The 22,280-nt window shown below is 40.9% G+C and overlaps 1 protein-coding gene across 7 annotated transcripts in view; it reads right to left on the bottom strand.

The window, feature by feature from the left end:
• Positions 1–10,490: 10,490 nt before the first annotated feature.
• Positions 10,491–22,280, bottom strand: part of MYSM1 (Myb like, SWIRM and MPN domains 1) — a 286,494-nt gene continuing 274,704 nt past the window's right edge. For 6 of the 7 annotated variants that reach the window (XM_053392254.1, XM_053392253.1, XM_053392256.1 and 3 more), the window contains 12 exons: positions 21,567–21,697; positions 20,026–20,129; positions 19,174–19,251; positions 18,004–18,092; positions 17,638–17,692; positions 17,507–17,557; positions 16,599–16,673; positions 15,373–15,561; positions 14,949–15,081; positions 13,041–13,146; positions 12,861–12,918; positions 10,491–12,075 (listed from right to left, as the gene is read on the bottom strand). In XM_053392254.1, the coding sequence (XP_053248229.1) occupies positions 11,911–12,075; positions 12,861–12,918; positions 13,041–13,146; positions 14,949–15,081; positions 15,373–15,561; positions 16,599–16,673; positions 17,507–17,557; positions 17,638–17,692; positions 18,004–18,092; positions 19,174–19,251; positions 20,026–20,129; positions 21,567–21,697 (1,234 nt within the window). In that variant the 3' untranslated portion in view covers positions 10,491–11,910. The remainder of the gene's footprint in view (positions 12,076–12,860; positions 12,919–13,040; positions 13,147–14,948; positions 15,082–15,372; positions 15,562–16,598; positions 16,674–17,506; positions 17,558–17,637; positions 17,693–18,003; positions 18,093–19,173; positions 19,252–20,025; positions 20,130–21,566; positions 21,698–22,280) is intronic. The other variant, XM_053392252.1, reaches the window with a different exon arrangement.

The following is a 22,280-nucleotide window of genomic DNA, read 5'->3' as shown; positions in this document are numbered from 1 at the left end:
GTAGGGAGTGGCAGCAACTCTCTGCCTTCTCATACTTCCCTACCATCGGCCTCGCCTCCTGGTAATCACAAGTGAGGTAATTCCAGCAATAATGGCCAAGACTTCCACCACCACCACCTGCTTTTCTTTCCTCCCACTGAAGGAGGAAGCACATCATGCCAGAAACACAGAAACCAATACTACATTAAGCTCTTGCAAATAGAAACGTGCCTACCCCATGGGCCAAACTATGCATAAGTGCTGGGTTAGAGGCTACTGTGAGGCCAAGCCCAGTCAGCCTCCGTTCTGTTCAGCCCAGGAGGCCTACTAAACAGGGAAGACAAACACTAGCTCCAGTGGTCAGTACTCATAGTAGACAGGAGGTAAAGTGGAAGAGATCACAGCCTCCAGAACACCCCCTTTTCTTTTCTGTCTTTTTTTTTTTTTTTAAGAATCCTCATTATATGTCAAGTGATTCAAGATGTAATGCTGAGCCATTTCCATGGATAATCCACCAGACTATGGTAGGAAAGTCAGGGGGGGTGAGCAGACAATAGGACAGTTCTGGAAGCAGTATTATAACTAAAAAATTTGGAATGCCCAAAGCAGCCAATCCCAACCTGGTCCTCTGTAGATTTTGTTGGGATGGCAACTCCCATCACTGGCCATGGTAACTGCCTTCCTCTAATGTCGGTTTCACCACCTTCTATCACTTTTAAAAAGTGTATACCTAATAAAATTCAACCGTACAGTACACCAAAAGGGTGGATTGGGGTAGCTGTGACTGGCCATAGCTCCCTATTTAAGTGTGGCCTATGAGTGTCAAATTGGGCTTTCCCTGTGTGTAATGTGTGAAGTGGCCCTCATTTCACAATCATCTCTTGGGAAATGCTGTTCTCCATACCACTAATGTCTGTTGCCTTGACCCTCATGGAGAGGCCCTGTCCAGTCCTGAAATTACATCAGGGGAGCGGGATTAATATTGAAAACAACAGCACAAATAACCCTATGATATCAGTGAGGGGCATTCAGCCTTTGTTGACCAGGGTGCTCTCCAAGTGTTTTGGCCTACAACTCCCATCATCTCTGGGCAGCATGGCTGTACTCACTGGGGCTAATGGGAGTTGTAGTTTCAACGCCTGGAGGGTGCCATATTGGCACAGGCTGTTTTAACACAGTAACACCCATTACAGTTGTTTCTTCTATTAGGTTTCAGGATTCTTTACCATTGTCCTCTGCTATGACCACCCAAACCTGCTCTCTGTACACAGAAAAGACATTACTCCAGGGGCCCATAGGTCCATTATTGTGTCAAACCACGAGGGCATACGGCTTAAGCTAGTCTTTCCTGTAGGGTTCTTGTTATCCAATACGATCTTCAAAATTGGTGTTATTGCACATCCTTGATGGGTTGGCTGTTTATCTCATTTTAAAACAAAACATGTTTCTGCTCCTTGTGGATGGTCACTACATAACCTGATCCTTTTGAAATGTTCTAAGCTTAGCCAATAAAAGACACAGTAACTTTCACTTGAGCTTTGCAAAGTTAAAAATACAATGATTAATATCATCAGGGAAGTTTCAGGAGGCATTTTGCAATCAAAACTCTGAGTAATTACTGAATAGGTGGCATTCTAGCAGACAGAGAGGCTAAGATCCAAGCAGCAGGCATGTCTGGTTAAATAGTCATCCTTCCCCCTCAAGGAACCATGGAGACAGCAGCTTGGGTGGGGGCTACAGATAACAAAGTGGTCAAAAAACACAATGAAAACTGCCACCCTTTGACTGCTGGGATCTCAGATGTGGGGCATGATTCAAAGAGCTGCATATGGACCTCCAGACATGCACTTTGGTTTTAAGCAGTTCCCTCCCATTCAGTTCTTCAGGGTCCTCCCAAACTGCTCCACACAAAGTTGGAGAAGCTCCTGCCTTTGGATTGGTCCCCACTGAACTTCCAACAGGGCTGGCCAGTCAAGGTTCCCACTTGCTCAGAGAAGCCCTGTCTGCATGTATTTGTGTACACATATGCCCCCTTTTGCAGGGACGCGGGTGGCACTGTGGGTTAAACCACAGAGCCTAGGACTTGCTGATCAGAAGGTTGGCGGTTTGAATCCCCGCAATGGGGTGAGCTCCTGTTGCTTGGTCCCTGCTCCTGCCCACCTAGCAGTTCGAAAGCACGTCAAAGTGCAAGTAGATAAATAGGTACCGCTCCAGCGGGAAGGTAAACGGCATTTCCGTGTCCTGCTCTGGTTCGCCAGAAGCGGCTTAGTCATGCTGGCCACATGACCCGGAAGCTGTCTGCGGACAAACGCCGGCTCCCTCAGCCTATAGAGCGAGATGAGCGCCACAACCCCAGAGTCTGCTACTGGACCTAATGGTCAGGGGTCCCTTTACCTATGCCCCCTTTTAAGCCTAATGCAAAATCCACAGCCCATATGTTAGGGATCAGTTGGATCAACTGACAGGCACTTATCTTCCTTACCCCCTGCGGGCCAAATTTGACATGGCAAGATGACAAGGTGATAACTATAGGCTTCATACACACTAACCCGTTTATGGCGGGAAAATGTAGGTTTTTCTCAATCCAGAATTACTCACGCTTATCCTCAATATGCTGCTTTCCACTTAGATTAAGTCCAAATTATTCTAGATCTTACCTCCCACAAGGATGGACATGCTTACTTGATAAGCATCTCAAACCCTCCCCTTGGTTGGGTTATTCATGCCTTTTCCTCCATGCACATGCCCCAGATGACGGAAGAAGGAAGTGGTGATTGGCATCCTGGCATACGCCCACCCACAATGTCATTGGGCAGGTGTAGACGTGGGCGCACACACCCTATTGCCGGGACTGCTGATGTCTGGTTTCACCTCTTTTCAAATGGACAAAGTGCAGAACCAACCTGCAATGAGCTTTTATTTTTTTGAAAGAAACCAGTTTCTCAGGAAGCCCCTTTCTAGGGGACAGAAATATGCAGTAGATCTGGACTGTGTGTGGACTGCATAGGGGGAAAAGTACTCAGGCTCCATTGATTCTAGAATAAAATAGTGCATGTACACAGGATTAAACACACACATGCACTCTTTAAGGCTGCAATGCCACTTATTTGGGAATGAACCCCCACTGAACTCAATGGGATTCTGATTTCTAAGGGGTTTTTGCACTGTAAGAAAACCTGTCTTCCGCTTACCACTGTCACAACAACTCACCCAAGACCAAGTTTACACAACCTCTGCAGAGGTGGTGGATGTGTGCTAAAGGTTGCTCTAACATGCTTTCTGTTGTGCACTGAGAAATCGCTAACAAAAGACTCTGCTCTTTCTTTTTTAAAGGCTCGGGGTAAAGTACATATCCAGTTACCGTATTTTTCGCTCTATAAGACGCACCTGACCACAAGAAGCACCTAATTTTTGGAGGAGGAAAACAAGAAAAAAATATTCTGAATCTCAGAAGCCAGAACAGCAAGAGGGATCGCTGCGCAGTGAAAGCAGCAATCCCTCTTACTGTTCTGGCTTCTGGGATAGCTGCGCAGCCTGCATTCGCTCCATAAGACGCAAACACTTTCCCCCTTACTTTTTAGGAGGGAAAAAGTGAGTCTTATAGAGCAAAAAATACAGTAATTCATAGAACTGACTCTGGCATATATTGGTTTGGGACGAAATATATCCAAAACCAGCTCTTGAATATCCTTCCATTTATCTTCCCCAACTGTGTGCTCTCCAGAAATTTGGACCACAATTCCCATCAACCCCAGTGAATATGCCCTCCAAAATGTATGGAGGGCACCACCTGCCCTACTCAAAGGTGCTGGAGCCACGGAAATCTTTCCACAGGAGACGACTCTTTCTATGATCCGTCTGGGTGTGTTTTTACATCACAGATACACAACGTTCTCTGGAGAGTAGGTAGAAAATAGGGGTGGGGCCAGGAAATGCTAGGGGAATACCAGGCAAAGTTATTAGGGTTCTTCTGCTGATGAAAGGTGTCTAGGGAGTGAGTAAAAAAAGAGGAGTAACCGGAAACAGCAGCCAGAGAGCTGAGAAGCAGGACAACAGGATCATTTCATACTTCATCAGAGATTTATTGCCATCAAAATGAGCCCCTGGACACAGGCCTGGTGTACTCACATAGTAGGATAAAGTGACAAACTGCTAAGGTGGCAGAACTGACTGCACCACTGCAAGCAAAAGGTCCTCTGTCTTCTTTAAAATAAAATAAAAAAGCCCTCCCTGCAAACAGAAACCTAGCACGTCATGGAGGAAAATTCCACCACGGTACTGGTTTTCTATTTTGCACGGCACCCCCATCCACCAAGCATATATCCCACCAGATATATAGGAGGAATATGAGAAGGTACTTGTCTATTCTGCCACTTTGGCACTATAGCATGGTAATTAAATGACTGACTGCCATCAGGAAGTCCCCGGTTTGAGGAAGTCAATAGGTGGCCTTTAGCAGGCCACTCACTCAGTCATCAGCAGTTCCCTCACCTGTAGTATGGGGAAATAATTATAATGACTTACTTTTAGAGTTCGTTTCACCGATTGCAGGTTCATAATGCTTATGAAGTACCTTGAAAGCATTATGCAAATGTTGAGTATTATTATTTCTGAAGTACATATGGAGGCAAACAAGCCAAAGTCTAGAATATACCAACAGTACATCGCCAGCAGAAGAAAACTGATGGAAAGGGGTGGAGAGATCAGTCTTATTTCTTCCACAAATTTACCATGCAAAACACCAAGTGCTCTCAATGTCCAGGGCCTGTTAACATCTACTCCGGGGAGTTTTAGACCCTTCAGAAGCCCACTGTGATCTGTTTATAAGGCACTCAGGGTAAAGTTACTCACCTTCATAGCAATCCTGATGCCACATTTACATCTTCAGTGAGATGTTCACTGAGAAGGTCTGCAGAACTATTGTGGGACCAGTTTCAGCTGCTGGGGTCAGATGACATGATGACGGAGCAAACAACATGTTTCCTTGATTCTTGCCCCTCTTAGTTTATCAAATCTTCCCAAGGGGGGTGGCCAGGGGGATCTAGGGGGTGGTCAATGCAACTTTGCAGGAGATAGTAGCCCTGGTCATCTTGAAACACAGGTACTCCTGAAAAAGCACTGCCTGGACCTTTCCGTTTCTGAGAAGAACTGCCTGATCATAAATACCAACACTGGAGGAAAGCTGATTGAGAGGGCTATGGAGCAACAATGGCAAATGATGTTTCATCTAAGAGTAGCTTGGCCCGCTCCAATTTGGGTTCAGGCCTGACTGTGGAACTGAATCAGCCCTGGCCCGATGGTTGGCCTTTATTGGAAGTGAGGGTGAGTGTCGCACTGTTATTCTTACTCAGTATCTTAGTGATTTTTGATGCCATTGCTCCTGGCATCCTTATGAGCCAGCTAAGGGCTAGTCCACACTTCTACTTGTCCTGTTCCTAGAAAGCACAGGTCCAAGCGGTTTTCTGCTTGACCTGCACTTTCTAGGCACAAATCCGAGTGGTTTTCTCTTTGCCCCACCATTTCCCCCTGGGAAACTCACTCTTTAGTGCTAAATTGGAACAAACAGCAATCCACAGAAAACCTGATTGCTGTTTATTCCGATTCTGCACTAAAGATCGGGTTCCCCCAGGCAAAAGCAATGGGGCAAACAGAAGTGTGGATAAGCCCTAGTGAGATGGGTATAGGAGGCAGTTTTACAGTGGTTCTGATCCTATCACCAGGATCAGAGAATAGCATTGGCGCCTGGTGGAGATCTTCTTTCAACAAGCCTTTAAGTGGAGATATGTATGCCAGCTTGCATCTGCATTCAAACTATTTTAAAGCACTTTATATATAAAATGTTTGGGTTGCTAGTCCTACTCAGAGTAGGCCTATTGAAATTCATGAATCTAAGGCAGCCACCATGTTCATTGACTTCAATGAGTCTCCAAAGACCAGCATTGGAAACAAACCTTCCTTCCTTCCTTTTTATATGTGGAACTGTTTTTAACAGCTTTTACACTTTCCTTGTGGTTTGTCACTGTTTTGTTTTATAATGGTGTATTTTATCGTTGTAACCCTTCCTGGGCCTTTGTGGTACAGAGTGGATAAGAATTCATATAAATAAGTAAAGTATTTGCAACAATATCACGCTGTTCTTTCTATGGGGTTTCCCCAGGGTGTGCTCTTAACTGAATCCACACATGGCAAGGCTCACTGTAAACGCTTTCCAAATTGTTTTAACCATGCAGCTTGTCAGTATGTGTGCAATTTATCTTATTCTGGCTTAACAAGTCCAGATCCATATATCTACTTTTACAAGAGTGGGTGAAGTCGAGAAGTGAATGAGATGGCTTGGTCTCCATTCTGCTTCCTTTTTACAAGTCACTCAGCAACTAGTGAGAACCATAATTAATTGGAAGATGCAATTGGCTTGGTAAATACATCTCATTCTACATGAATCCTGGATAATACTATACTTTGGACTCAATCCAATCCTGAACTATGATTAGGCAAGCCTAATTCGTTTTTACAAACTCTCCTTCTGTTCCCATGAAAGAATAATCCATGGAAGACACTACCATTTAAGAGCCCATTATAATACAGGGGGCTTGCAGATGGGTGTTTACTGCAGGCTTGGCACATCCATACATCATCTGAATCAAAATGCCAACTCATATTTTCTCAAATATTAAGCTTCTGTCTGGAAACAACCACAGTGGTCAATAACATGTGGCTCAGTGGTGCAAATCTCACCTAGGACACACTAAGGGTGGAGTTTAATCAGAGCAGACGCATAGAATTCATTGAACAGCATAAGTTAGGTTCATTAATTCTAAGCAACACTTAAGTGAAAGATCAACCTAAGTATTAAAAAACTTGACACACCTGGGTCTTGCTTTAGCCCTTAGAAAGAACTGGTAGAATTTTGCCCTACAAACAACACCATTTTATCTCCGGAAAGCTCCTTTTCAAAATAAATTTCTGCTAAAAACCATAGAGACTTTTCTCAATTACATTATTTGATGGGGAACACATCAGGAATATTTCTAATAGCTGAATCCCATCCATCAGAAGGCTTTGCCACTGAGTTCTGTGGGATTTCCTCCCAGGTAACTGTGCACTGGCTTGCAGCCTAAATAACTCTGAAGCATTGGTCCAGTACAGGCATCCCCAACATGCAGCCCTCCAGATGTTTTGGCCTACAACTCCCATGATCCCTAGCTAACAGGACAGTGGCCAGGGATGATGGGAATTGTAGTCCAAAACATCTGGAGGGCCAAAGGTTGGGAATGTCTGGTCCAGTAGCTGGCTACAAACTGCTAATCACCCTTAAACTCTGTATCCTTGACTTTTCCACCTTTCTTTAATGCTATTTTGAAACCCAAGACAGTTCCTGTCCCAGACTATTGGCGTAACAAGCTCTGGGTGCATGCGTGAGTGGCATACCATGCCACACGCTAGCATCAAGCCGCTGGAAAACGCAAGGGCTGGCATGGGGAAGCACCTTCACACAGAAGGTCTCTTGGCCTTTTTGTGCTGCCATGTTAAGTGCAGGATGAAGCTGCAGTGCTGTGGCTTCCAGCCTGGCAGAGGAACAGAAGAACCCATCTCACTAGTCACCACCACCCCACAAACACACCTATTTAGATTTAATGCAACCAGCTACCACTCCTCATTATGCCTACTACCCAGGATTTGAGTAAATGTTACTACACATCTGATCATTTGCTTGTTGTTACTGCCCTTCTGATCCAATATTCAGCTGCATGTCCAAAAAGCGACAGCCACTGAACCACTTTTCTTGCCTCCCATCTTCCTGCGTCTTACCTCCATTAGGTCAGAGGCTTATAAAGTGAGTCAGGGCGGTTTGGATGACTTCCTGCTTATTACACGCCTTATCTTTTCCGGCCTCTTTATCTTTTGACACACTGATGCCAAGCTTATGTAAGCCTTTTATTACTGAGTTAAGAGACTAGTGCTGTGAATTTTGACCAGCTTAATTACTGTGTGTGAGCAAGCCTATTACTGGGCAGCAGAGTGGACGAAAAACAAAAACACCTATGTCCCCTGCTGGCTGGGAATCTCTCCCCAGTCTTTGGATGGCAACCTCCTCCTAAGGGGGTCAGCGAAACAGTTTGAAGCTGATTTTGCAGCCTGAATTTTAGTTAGAACCTAACAGAACTCGGGTGTAGCCTTGAATTTGTTGAGGTCCAAATTCTCTGATTTGGAGATACAGCTGTGGAACACCCTCCCATCAGATGTTTATCTGTTTGACAACTACAGTGGTACCTCGGGTTCCAGACGCTTCAGGTTACAGACTCTGCTAACCCAGAAATAGTACCTCGGGTTAAGAACTTTGCTTCAGGGTGAGAACAGAAATCGTGTGGCAGTGGCGCGGTGGCAGCAGGAGGCTCCATTAGCTAAAGTGGTGCTTCAGGTTAAGAACAGTTTCAGGTTAAGAACGGACCTCCAGAACAAATTAAGTTCTTAACCCGAGGTACCACTGTATTTGACTTTTAGAAGACATCTAAACCTTTACCTTTAAAGGCAGTCCCGTTCAGGAATGTTTTTAATGGTTGATGTTTTATTGTGTTTTTAATATTTTGCTGGGTGACACCGAGTCAGATGGGTGGTTGTTTTATTAATAATAATTATTATTATTAGCAGAAATCAGAGGGGTCGAATGAAGTTGCTGCAATCACTGGTAAAATGTTAACTACTTCAGCACTTTACTGTTGTAGTTCAAGAAAGAGCATTTCTGTCCATATAAGCCTCCACATTGGGTAAAGATTCCTGAATTGCAAGCGTTTGGACTATATGGCACCTTCCAACTATGATTCTATGTTGGTACCAGTAATTGCAAAGGCAAAAGTATTTCAATGTCTTTGGGATAACTGGGACATTACTATAAATTAAGGAGTCACTCCTTTAAATTAGTTGTCACATAGCTCCCTCTGCTGGCTTCATTCAAGTTTCAACCACAGCTAATTTCAGCCATTGTAATATTTACACAAAATTTTAATCTCCCCCCCCCCCGGAAAAAAGAAATTAGTAGGAAAATAAAAATAGCCTGAACTTGCTCACTGGTGCCAGAATGTATGGTTCTAAGAAGTGATAATTCTCATCTTCAGATGTTGTAAAATAAAGATGTCATACGGTTTATTTTGCTTTGCAAAATAAAGCCCTCACAAAGAGATACTGCAAACAGCCTGCTCATAATTGTTTAGGAACTGATTCTTTTCCTGTGTCAGAGAGGGCTAAATGCTGTAACGACGGAGCATTTACTAGGGGTGTGCAAATAATTCAGGTAACTCCCAAATGAAGAACCAAAGTGGGGCTGCTTCAGGAAGATTCTGGGCTTGTCTGAGCCAAAGGGCCATCTCTTCAGTGTATCCTGAACAGAGGACTGATGAAACACTTCAGAGATTGAGATGTTAAACTATGGCATTGTGTCTCCAGAAATTGAAGCATTTCCCCCAAGGGTTGACATAACACCAGGATGTGGAGAGCTCTTTTGTGACAGACACACCTAACTTGAAATCAGAGGGAATTATTATACCAAGGCTCTCCAATCACAGTGCTTTGGTGAAGGGATGTCAAATTTATCACCTTGCTCCTTTCTGTCCTGTGCTCTTTGCTAGAGCTGTTTGCTTGAAATTTTGCAGGTTATTTTCCATGCAGCACCTTTTCCAATTAAAATCATTGCACACCAAACCAAGTGGTTGCAATGTATAGTTCTCTTCCACAAAAATCAACTTTAAATGTGCATACCACAAAGCCCCCGGCACTATTTGTCTGCAACTGGGCAGGTTTCTTACCTGAGGGGCACCTTTCCCAAACTGTAAAGTGGTTTCCCCTTTCAGAAAAACCACTGGAGTGATCCTTACGCAATTTAGCAGCATACATTCCTTCAGAAGAGTCTGTCATACCTGTAGATTTCATCCAATCCCCCCCCCCAAAACCCTATAGATATTTCTCTTTTTTAAAAAATATATCAAATTGTAAAGGTGCCCAGCACAATAAATCCCTGACGAATTTGTCTGATTTGGCAGGCTATATGCACTCTGGAGGGGCTACTTTGCCTAAAGGTGTTATCTAATTCCGTCAAAAGAAAAGCAGAAAAAAATCCTCAGCCACTTTTGATTAAAGATAGGGGGACTTAAGCTTCATTTTTCTAAAACAAATTTGGACCCAGAACTGACAAACTATGAGGCAGTCCAATTTACAAATAAATGCCAAATCAGGATGAAAACCAAATCTTGCGGTCGGTGCAAAACCTTAATATTTACATACAATGAACAAGCAACAAAGTCTGCCTGGCTTTTTGACCCAAAGTTCAAAATATGTGCAATTAGAAATTGAAATTGATCTTGTACTGTTTAGCATTTAGTACTTAATTATTTGATACAAAATGATGCTCCTAAATGCAAATCTATGAGAGAAAAACAAATAAATCTGCAATGTTCTTGGGATTTTTTTTCATTTTTTTATGTACAGAAATACTAATTTGAAGCCAAACAACATTGAAATCATCTTCACACAATTTATTGAAGGGGCAATGTGAGCAAGAAGAGTTCTTTGCATTGTTTTAATGATAAAATCCTTCTCAATTCCTGATAAAGACATCATGGGCAAATATACCTGTATTGTGCTTTTATATGAGGGTCAAATAGTCCAGTAATTCTCTTCTGTACAAATATACAATATTTACATTGCTGTCCTATGCAATATGCAGATTTACAATAAGGATGTAAACAATAAAATTTAGAAGCTGCAATATGATTATCACATAACTCTGTAAAACATAAACTATGGTTTTGGATATTCCAATCCAGAGGAATTTCCAGATATTATTTAGCAATATGCTAGAATTTCAATGGGGAAGATGAGGCATTGGATCACATGCAACTTGGAAGTCGTAATGGTCTAAGGAGTCAAGTAACAGGCAATATTTCAAAAGCAATGCGAATACACCTAGTGCACTATGATATAGGGTCCCTTGCATGCAGATGATTACTGAGTCAAATATATTCTAATACTGAACTAAAGGGGCTAAAGTGGAATATGTTGCACATTCATCCATAACTTCCACAGGGTAAAAATAAAAAAAGTCCACCTGGGATTCAAGAATAAAGTTATATAATCCTTCAGAAAATTTCTTACTCATTTGTATGTCTTTCATATTTAGTACATATTCTGAGTTGTGATACGCAAGGGTCAAAGGAATGTTTTAATCACAATTCTTAATTTCTGTTTGGAAAGTCTCAGCCTTCTTCCCCTAGTTCTTGAGAAATGAACAAGGCCACCCAAACACTGCAAATCTATACAATTAATCTGGACAGAAGAATTTGATATGAAGGATTTATTAGTCCAATATTGTTTTGCTATTGCAGACTTCTGTTGAAAGCAGTAAGCCTCTTGAATGGGCTGGGCACGAATCAAGTGAGAAACTCAAGGCTGAGATGCTCAATGAGAAATGATTATCACTGTTGTCTTGTGGTTTTCCATCCGTTCCCGATTTCAGCAATATGCAATACAACTCAGTTTATCCACTGGACAAAATGTGCTTGCAGATACATTAGACATTGAAATGTATAACACAGGGGTGTTCCCTAAAATGGCACAAGGTAGGCAATATAACTAATTTATGTTAACATCAAATTTCTAATAGCTCTTGGTCCAAGCAGAACACTATTACTTCAGCTATTTGGGGCAACAAATGGCGCAACTGTTTTATCCAAGTGGTGGGCTGCCAAGTAGTTCATTCATCTCTTTGCAACACAACCATAATTTCAGAAGATTAGAAGTTATGTCAGAGATCAGATAGTTTGTCATGATTGTTTCACACTGTCTTTCAGTAACAGTCATTTTCTTGACCCGCAGTGGATGCTGTCACGTTCAAGAATGGACACTTTATAATAAAGTGAGCATTTATTCTTTTCAGCACTATCATATTGGCAGGTCATTTGGACACATGCTATTTTCTTCAGTAGTATCATTCCATTTCTCACAATTGTATGTTGAAAGGAATAAGTTTTCTAGCTGTGCCAGGAATTCTTCAGCGATGAAACTATTTGCCACATTGCCTAGAGTCTTCCTCATACACTCCAACAACTAGTTTCAGATCAAAGAAAAAACAAACAAACCAGCATTGAAGTAACATTTAGGAAGAAAAGCCATCACAAATCTATTGGTATTCCTTAAACCGAATACCCTAAGGACTTGCTCTATATATGTTAGCGCTAATTCAACTGTATCTGACCACTTACACAGATCTTTCATTCATTCAACAGCTGGCTTCTGTTCAAAGAACTGTCAAAGGAGTGAATAATCCTACAGTGTGTTAGCACATTTGAACTTTAAAATTTACTAACATGTACTATTATATGTGCAACTTGTCACAAACTTTCATAACTCTCTAAGTATCCTTTACCAAAATCCATGCAAAAGTGACCAAAGCAAAAGAACCCCTCTAATTTGTGGATATCGCTATCCACAGTCCAAGAAAAACAATTCCGCACAGCACCATCTAAAATTTGTTTTTCACTGCCTATGTAAGACACCCATTCCACTATTAAGAGACAGGCACCTAAAATGATACCCATGACAGGAAAACATCCTACTTCGTAGCCCATCCTCAAATGTAACAATTAAATCAAAAGACATTTTTATGAAAACATTTTGAAACCCATTTGCAAAAACCAAAACGACAAGCTACCCTGAAGGAAAACACAAAACATTAGTAGCCAACAAACGTTAGTTACATTTGGGTAGCTTTTGCATATGCCTGTTGCTTCCAACCCAGTTCCACGAATATTTAAGATTTCTATTATAACTAGACAAGATTAGACTTCTTTAGATATTTATAGGCAAGAAGGAAATGTATTTACTATTATTACCTTCTGCAGACAGGTCAAGTCTGAATCTCTATGGAAGATTTTATCCATCGGCACCCAGCTGTTGGAAAAATATGACAACACTGTATCAGTCGATATATAAAAACATTCTCTATTGAAATGCAAATACAGTAATTTGGAACTGGCTTACTACAAGATTCTGAAATGCAAGCAGCCACACACCTATGAGACATCCTGTATTTTTCAATTATCCATCGTGTTTTTTCCAGTACTAATTCCCATTTAGGTTCTTCCAACATCTGTCCCACTTCAAACTTGTATGGCAGGCCTGCAAGCCATTAAAACATATTATGCATGGAATATTACACTTCCTACTTTTTGACACGCGTATCTTACATCCCTGGGAAGAGCAAAAATATGTGCACATAAAACAGCAATGTACCATCAAGAGTGAGCCCATTTAGCCTAGTTGTAGCCTGAAGTAGCTTCAATCCCAGAATTAGGTTTAACAGCAATATTTTGTGAAGTAGAAATATTTGTTTGAATGCAAAGTAAGACTCTGATCTGAAGCACGGGACAATTCCCATTCATTCAAAGTGCTCTGGACTTCTATTTCTGGTCCTATATCACATGACAAATGTCTGTTTAAGCCAGGCTCCCCCAATTGGATGTCCTCCATATGTTTTGTACTATAACTTCCATTACCCCAGGGCTGATAGGAGTTGTAGTTCAACGTATCTGGAGAGCACTAGGCTGTTTCTCTCTCTCTCTCATATGCACAACATTTTGCACATGTAAACCTTCAATGGCTGAAATTGACAATACTTTTTTTCCTCCCCCTCTTTCCACAGCAAGATAAATCTGCATTTCATTTATTCAAACTGTAATTGTCCTCATGCTCAGGATATCTGCTAAGGAAAGTATTAATGATAATATCAAAAGAGGGATTTCAAGACCGGCTTTGTCACTGAGAGATTAAAGACTAACTTTGGCACTTTTAGATTTTCACCCTATTCCATATGATCAGGTTTCTATTTTAAAAAGATTTTTTCCTCACATTTATCAAAATTGCTTTGTGAATGATAGTATTTTCTAAGATTCAGGTTTAACTAGATTATTCAAATTCAGAAAAAAGTGCTTCCTATACTTACAGACCCTCAGACATTTCATGGATACTGATGAGATTCCCCCCCCCTCCCCACTTACAGGATAAGCAATTTGCAGCATAGAGGAAAGTTGTGTACAAGTAGAAACGAGGAGCATAAGGTTAAGCAGTTGTGCCAGATTGATTGTAACAGGACCTAGTGTTCAGGGAATAGTCTCAAATCTACGTGCTGCCTCCACCCTCACCCCATGTGCATGAATTTCCTTCCTTACCTGACCCTTCTATCTACAAGTGATCATTATTAACTCTAGTTAAAACAAATCCAGGAGTGTTCTTAATCTACCTTTCAGCATCTGGGTAGAGGGGGCTTGGGGAATTTGCATGCATGTGGGTGCGAGGAATTTGGGCAATCTGAACCCCTAAATCCTGATTCTATTGTTTCATCCCAACCAGGTCATGGAATGCTACACACAGAAGGCAATATCCATCTACTGTAGAGTAGATTCACTGCAGTGAACATAAATTACTTAGATTCACTAATCTCAACAATTCCACTCTAATGTTGGGTATCATCCAAAAACATTTCTCTTCTTAACAGAGTGATTCAAATGAATCCTTGATTCCTGATCATCTTGTGCTATTGCTATTTTCATTTCTCAAAAGACACCCTTACCACAACCCCCTAAAACATGCAGTGATTGCTCTCCGTGAGGATTAACATTACCTTCTCTGTTCAAGTAAAACACCCCCATATTATTTACAGTGCAAATCTTATATTCCAAAAGTTTCTAATCCTAACCATGTATACACAGAAGGAAGCCCTACTGGATCCAATGGGACTTACTTGGAAGTCACCAGGGTTAGGGCTGCAGCCTATTGTATTATATTTATTCTTTCTTTTAAATTATATATATTATTTCCCTTGTCTTACCAGTCACCGAATTCTTCCTCTTTCAAAATGTAACTTAAATGATGAAGATAGGAAGAAGATAGGCATTAAGAATTTTTTTAAAAAAACCACTTACGATAGGATCCATCAAGACTGGTCTCATCACTGATTACCAGACAAGTAATCTGGGAATGCGGAAGAGGGTTATTTCGATTATAAGGACTTATGATCACACCAACAAACATTGACCCACCTCTGGAGAAATAGCTCTGTATGGAAAAATATAAAGGGGCAATAATTTTATTTTTTTAAAGTTTGTGTCTATGAAAATAATCAAGAATGCAATGCAAACTTGCTTTCTGAAAAACCCCCATCTTACAATTACAAGTAGTCACTTTAAAGTAAAGGATCAATAAATTATTTGGATAATACTTTGAAATATTACCATTTACATCATTTCTAGTTTTCCTTTGCTCAATATTATTAAATTAAACATCAATAAAGCAAAGTCAGTCCCCTTGTATACACACACACACATCTGGGGGGGCGGAGGTTGTTACCTGGTATTTTGCCTGCGTATCAATATCTCGTATTGAAGGATTAGGGTCAAAGGCAGGGTGAGAATGATACCACCCAATAATACTGTAACCTCTAGCAGCAAGTGTCTCCGATGCCTGTGTTTGAGATACTGGGTCCATCTCACACTGCAATCCTGTACTGAGGCTATTGCACGGTTCTGCTGCGCAAATCTGTAATGAACCAATCAGATTGGAGGCCTTACAATTCAGTGGTGGTGTAGTGTTTGATTCTTGAGGACAATACACATAGGGAGCAATCCGATAGAGCAAGATCTGCTGGGATGAACAGAGCTAGGATCCAGCATAATGTCACCTGAGCCAGGAGGTTCTCAGGGTAGTCAAGGGTATGCTGACATAACTCCTCATCCTTGTGGTCCAGCAATACATATGCTGGCATATTCCCCCCAGAGCCTGGCTGAACTTAAACTGGCATGACAAGAGATTACAGTTAAGATAGCAAAAAGGGTGATATAACTCAAACACTATCTTAAAGGCTTGTTTCCCCTTTGCTACACTTAAGCCAACTCAGCCATACGTAGCCCTGCTCCTGAAGAGAGTTTAAATCTGGTATACTTTTCACCAGCTTCACTCACACCTTGCTTCAAACCATCTTCTTGGGTGTAGGATTGCTCCATTGTTCAAAAAACTAGCAGCTTCCTGAATTCCATACTGACTAAAGGAAAAGTATTACAAGGATATAGTAAGATGCTTAAAGGATGCTTATATATGGATGCTGCAATAGCCTCTGGGGTTAATCCAGTCTACTGAAAGATGCTCCCATAAATCATGAGAATATCCTGTTTCCCTCTAATCCCTCTGGGCACATGAGCAGGTACTAAGATCTGGTCCTTGTAATGGGCCGGTTTAATGCCTACTGCACTAGACTAGATTAAGGCTGTTTGGTGTTTATGTTTATTACTTCAGGTTACAAACATATTAAACCATAAATATTATAATAATGTCCCAAAGGAGCAGATAAAACCAGATAAAAATAGTAATAAAGTTTTTAAAAATACTGTAGTTTGGGGGGAAAAATATTCCATAAAACCTTGGAAAAGTAGATGGGTCTTAGCTGATGCTGAAAGGGCAATACAGTGAGCACCAGCCATTCCCATTCTTCTAAGGTGAAGGGCATTCCACATTCAGGGAGCCATCCCAGATAAGGCCTGCTCTCATGTTACTGAATGTTAAACATGCATGATACTTACTTCAACTATTCCATCAGTTTCAGAGTATCTTCCACCTAGCAGTCCTATTACTTCTGCCATTGAAACATGGGCATGCTAAAGACATAAGAAAAAAATCATTTGGATATCTTAAAGAGTTCTGTAGTGAAACCATGTATGGTAACCCCACCCACCCACACCCTGAAAGCTCTTCACACCTCTGCTTTACCACCAATAATTACACAGATGCTGCACTTAGATCCAACCCTAAACTGTGGTTTAGTGCTATGTGAATGAATGAGCTTTATGTACTCCCTCCCTTTTCCTGGGGCTAAACCAGGTCATTACCTGGGCATTTTGGCCAGTGCTGATAAAAATCAAGTCAGTTGCTCCCATAAGGGATTGTGAAGATCAAAAATTACACAGCCATCTTTACTTAGTAGGAAAAGCACTAAATAGTGGCCTTGAGGCTCCAACAGTTACTTATGGATCGACAACAGATGAAAAAAGCAAAAGTACAAATATTCCCCCATTTCAGCAAGAAAGCTGTTAAAAGATAGAATTTACTTTTCCCTTGCAGGTGATTATATTAACATTATGAGTTTCTCTTCTGGCATGACTAATCACCCATGCTCATAAGAAGCATTATACTGTTGTGTAGCAGCATCGCATTTATGACAGCTTATTCCCATACCTGGTTAGAGATTTTCTCAGGGTTATCATCTTCTACAGAAACAAGAAATTATGGGCTGTTACAGCCATCACCCATGCCTTAGGTAAGCCAGAAAAAAAAAAAGCTTGGCCAGTTAAAGGGTGCAGATGGTATAGCAGTAGTCTCAACAGCAGCAATATGGAGGGTAATTGTGGTTTTGGCATGGATCAAGCCTTCGCTTTGTGCTTTGAAGTGAACCAAACAAATCGGGAAAATGGGTATAAAGTATAGTTCTTACCAAATCCATGATGAGAAGTGCCTCTGCAGCTACTGTTACTTGGAATGGCTCCTGAAAAGATAAAAATGATAAGGAAAGTCTGCTTAAGTAAACAAAGGTGTGCTCTTGCTTATTTATTAACTCATACTTACTGGTTTTTCTTCTGTGAAGGAACAGCAAGGGATCAGCTGAAAGGGATCAAATGAACTATAAAATGAAAGAAAATTGCTCTGAAAATATACAATTAATAAAGGTGAAAACTCATTTTTTTAAATCACATTTATTCTATTGTAGTTTTAATTACTATATACAAAACTAGCAAATTGTTTGAACTTGTAGACTTATGTGGTAGTTTTTAAGAGTCACAGGAGTATCTCCGCATTTGTGAACTGCGCTTTGGGCTCAGTGAAGTAGCACATAAGTAGCACGTAAGTGCTGCTGATAAGCAGGAATCATACTGAAAGTAACATAAGCTACTTTTTCTAAAATATGTTGTAGGCATATACAAAAATGTAAACCTTTTGGGCTGCCTTTGTCCTTTAGATGCTTTCGGTGGTTTCAGCTTCTCCTCTTCTCTCCTCTTAGCTAGATCCTCAGCAGAAAGGTGCTAAAAACAAAACATCTTGATTAGTTAAAACAGCCTGAAGCTCAATCAGTGGGCTTAAGCACAATGAACCTCAGTTGTCCTGAATTTAGTAGGTGCCCACAGCTGCTGTCACTATTAAGAGGGGCCTCAGGGAACCAAGACCAAAAGTAGCTGTTTTGTTTGTTTTTATAGAAAGCTGGAAGAACTTCCTTCACTTTCCCATTTACTGTTCCAAGTTCAACCAAACTATGAAACAGCATAAGATTTTGTCACTCCACCTCTAGGCAAGGGCCTTCCTTCCTACCTGCTACATAGTGCTTCTGTTAAGACCACTGTATAGCTATAGTATGTCAAACTGAAAGGTTCACCTACTTCAGCACTCAGAGTAGCCAACTAGATGTTCTAGGGAAGCTCGTGAAACAGGAAAGATGGCTTCTCAGAGGTATTTGATGTTAAGAAGTATGCTGGTTCGAAACACAGAAGTCCCATACCCAAGTATTTTATCTCCTATTTACACGAAGACCTTTCATTCACGAACTTTAGATCTGTTTACTTATGCTACTGCTGCAACAGTTTATTCCACACGTTACATGAAGCACATCATGCTTTTGCCTGTTTTAAACCTACAGCATATAAATTTCATGGATGACCTCTGGTTCTGAACTTTTGGTCATTGGCTCTTGAATCATGTTTTAGAACACAATAACAAAATGATCAAAGAGCTGGAGCAACTTCCCTAAGAGGAATGGTTACAAAACGTGGAACTTTTTAGTTTATAAAAAGGCAAGTAACGGGGGACATGACAGAGGTCAGCACCAGATTTAGGGCTCACTCAAAGAGGCTCATGTAGTTCTTACCTTCATGCGATTTTGACATCAGGCAAAGGTTTTTTCTTTTACCTGACTTCTCAATCCTCTATCCTTTCATTTTGCAATATTTTAATATTTTTACTTAAGTTTAAATTTTTGTAAGCTGACCTGAAACCTCAGAGGGTGGGTTACAGTAACAGCTCACATAATTAAATAAAAGTGTATCACTGCAGGAACAGCTTGACTTTCACGAGGAGTTGAAAAATATCAGAAAAGTTTAAAAGTGATGTTACCTCAAAAGTTTGTCCTTCCAAATCTTTGGCATCACACCAGTTTCCCCAGGGGTCTCTGACACGCCGTCTCCTTGTACGCTGTGGCAAACAGAAACACATGTGCAGGTCTGTTCAAGGGCATAAAGTCAGCAGTATTTGTATAAGCAATTCACATATTGTTGTGGAGTAGCAGAATGTGGATGGGCATGCTCACAATAAGCTTCTGAATACAGATCACTGGTCTACTTGGACTGGTCTGAACCTACTTTTTGAACTTGTGTCAAGGTTAAGCCATCAGCCACCTGGGCCCATAGTGAACATTGCATTACTATACTCCAAAATGATGTGGGTCAATTCCAAGTTGGCAATAGATAGTGTAGAAACGTGCTTTATAAGAATTAAAGAACCAGCACTACCATTTATTCACTCCATAAAGCACAGCATCCAGTACTTCTGCTTCTATGCACCAATCATTTGTAAGGTTTCTACTTATGGTAGAGATACTCAGTACACATAAACACACACCTTACATATACATTTCTTTCCTATTCACTTGATTTCTTAAAAGACGGTTTATTTGGTTTCAGTCAATGAAGTGAAATGCACTGGATCCAAAGAGCCACTTTTTATGTATTTGACAAACATTCTTTCCTGAAAGCAATGTATAATTTAAAAAGCCCCATACAAAAATAGTAGTATGAGCAGAACTCCAATACATAATTTATTTAGCCCAGAAAGATCTAAGCAATGTTTGTGAGAAAAGGTACTCTAGTTGGCTTCCCAATCAGCAATACTATAGTCACACACTGCAGGAATGTGATCAAAAGGCAGTAAAAGAAGAAATGTGGCACATAAATTACATTTCCATCGTACCATAGACTGTAGGCGCTGCACAAGCTGATATGCTTCTATAGTGTCTTTGCCTTCTCTGGGTCGAATTTTGTCAACTTGCTGTGGTCTATTATATATCGCCTGCTCTGTAGAAATGAGCAAGAGAACTAACTCAGATGCGTAAGAAGTGAGGTACCTGGTTGTCACAAGCAAATGATGGCTTTACTCTTGAATGTCTTTAGATTCTAATCACCAAGAGTTAAAGATAAATCATTTAAATTGTTCTTCACAAAATGAAAGTCATGACATGGCTAAGTAAGTGTCTCACAAACAAAACAATAATGCCACCTAATGTTTAGCCACCTGAGCCAACCAAGCCAAGGGGGCTACACAGACAACACTAGAAGGAAAATTAAGAGAAAAAAACATGAATGATATCAGGTGGCAGTGGCATTTAGGCCATATTGAACAGTACACTATTTCAGCAGGTGTCTCTTAGCTTCTATTCACTGAATATATAGTACCGGTCCAATTATTTCTCAAAGCTTTAAAAGAAAAGAAAGAAAAGAAAGGACAAAGAGTTGTCCTTTTTTAATGTGAAAAAATATTGAATGGCTTTATACAAAAATGAAGCTAGGCCCAAATGGTGCAGATCCCCCTCAGGGACGTTTAGTAAGTCTTTTGCACTGTGTGAACTAGCATGCTGCTTGTTCACAGTATTCAAACCATAGTTTGTTTAGAAGCATTACTTAATGTGACAAGCAAACTGGGTCACATAATGGCAGAACTTCCCCTTGCCATTCAACTATGTTCAGTTCTTAGCTGACCCAGTACAACTTCTTTCTGTGGTTCTTGGGGGGATCCATTTGACCATGACTGGAGGATAGGTTTGAGCTTAAAGCTTTGCTTTTTGTTCTAGCTTTCCCACAGACAAGGAACTTGAGTAAGAAAAGAGGGAAAGGAAGGGTTTCTGAAACCTATCAGAGAGGAATGGACGCAAAAACAAAGCTACATGTAGATTCTGAGCATCTATGCAGGCAGTCAAAGGAGGTTAGCTGGCCACAGTCTGCTGCCATGGCAACAGATCTAACACTTAGGAGGACTAATCATCACCTGTCCAAGAAAGTCACATGTTTCTAGACACCACTACAGCCATGGTAACCATAAGAGACTCAAAAGAACAGGAATATTAAACAGTAGTCCTTCCCCCCCTTTTTTTACATAAGCACATTTTTTAAATCTGGTGTATAGGCTACAACGTAGAAGGACAATATTTGGGGTAAATTTTATAATTAAGAGTAAGTGAAAGATTGTCACAGGGCACCTTCTGGACTAACTTCTGCCTCAACCAACAACCACACTGGTCATGTTTTCTATCTCTTTCTGTTCAGAATTTTAAAATATATGTTTCTAAATGTGCCCCCATATGCTTCCCATGGCCCATTTATTTTCTGGTTTTAGTTTCTATATAGTAAATGTGTTACAATAGAACTGATGAACATTACAAGCAATTTTGGAGACTCTTGTGAAACAGCAGAATAATAATATAAAACTAAATGAACAGACTGAAGTTTTCTTCCTACCACAACCAAAGTTAATTGCTCCTATTAGCTCCAGGTATGTGTGTATCCGTCCTATACAGTTAACATCCCCACAGTTCTTCAGCCCTGGGCGTACTGAAGTCTTGTTCAGATATTTTGGTTTGATTCTTTCCCTATAATAAAAGACCACCAAAAATGATAAAATAAAGCATTACCTGGGCAATTAAGTTAGCAGCATTTGATATTTCTTGATGTATCCCACTAGTGGTAGTAGTAGGAGTCCATTAAACATGAACCATTCCACTCATGCAGAGATTTGCCCACCTGGGTCAGAAGTCGTCTATCATGGGCTAGGCCAGAGCCTTATCTTCCAACCCCCCATGGGCCAAGTATTAACAAGTGGGCACAGCTGCCCACCTATCCATCACCTCATGTCAGATGTCCCATTTTTGACCACATGCTTTGAAATCAAACCATGAAGGTAAAGGCAATGCATTATGTGAGCACCGACAATCAGCTACTTTCCTTGTCTTGCTGCGTGCAGGGCTCCCTTTCGGCTCAATCACATTTTTTTCATGCCTCATACATGACATCATATATGACATCAGGTGTAGGACATGTGGATGTGGCTTGGCCAACACAGCCTTATGGGCTAAATGACGAGGGTCTGGCAGGTTCCCTACTTTGGGGGCTAAGCAAGCCAACACACAACATGTGTAATTTTGAGCTAACCAATGACCCACCCTGGTCAAGCTC

The sequence above is a fragment of the Podarcis raffonei genome, chromosome 6 (assembly GCF_027172205.1).
Source record: "Podarcis raffonei isolate rPodRaf1 chromosome 6, rPodRaf1.pri, whole genome shotgun sequence".
NCBI lineage: Eukaryota > Metazoa > Chordata > Lepidosauria > Squamata > Lacertidae > Podarcis > Podarcis raffonei.
Note: the sequence above shows the minus strand (reverse complement) of the source record. Positions and strands in the feature narration are given on the sequence as shown.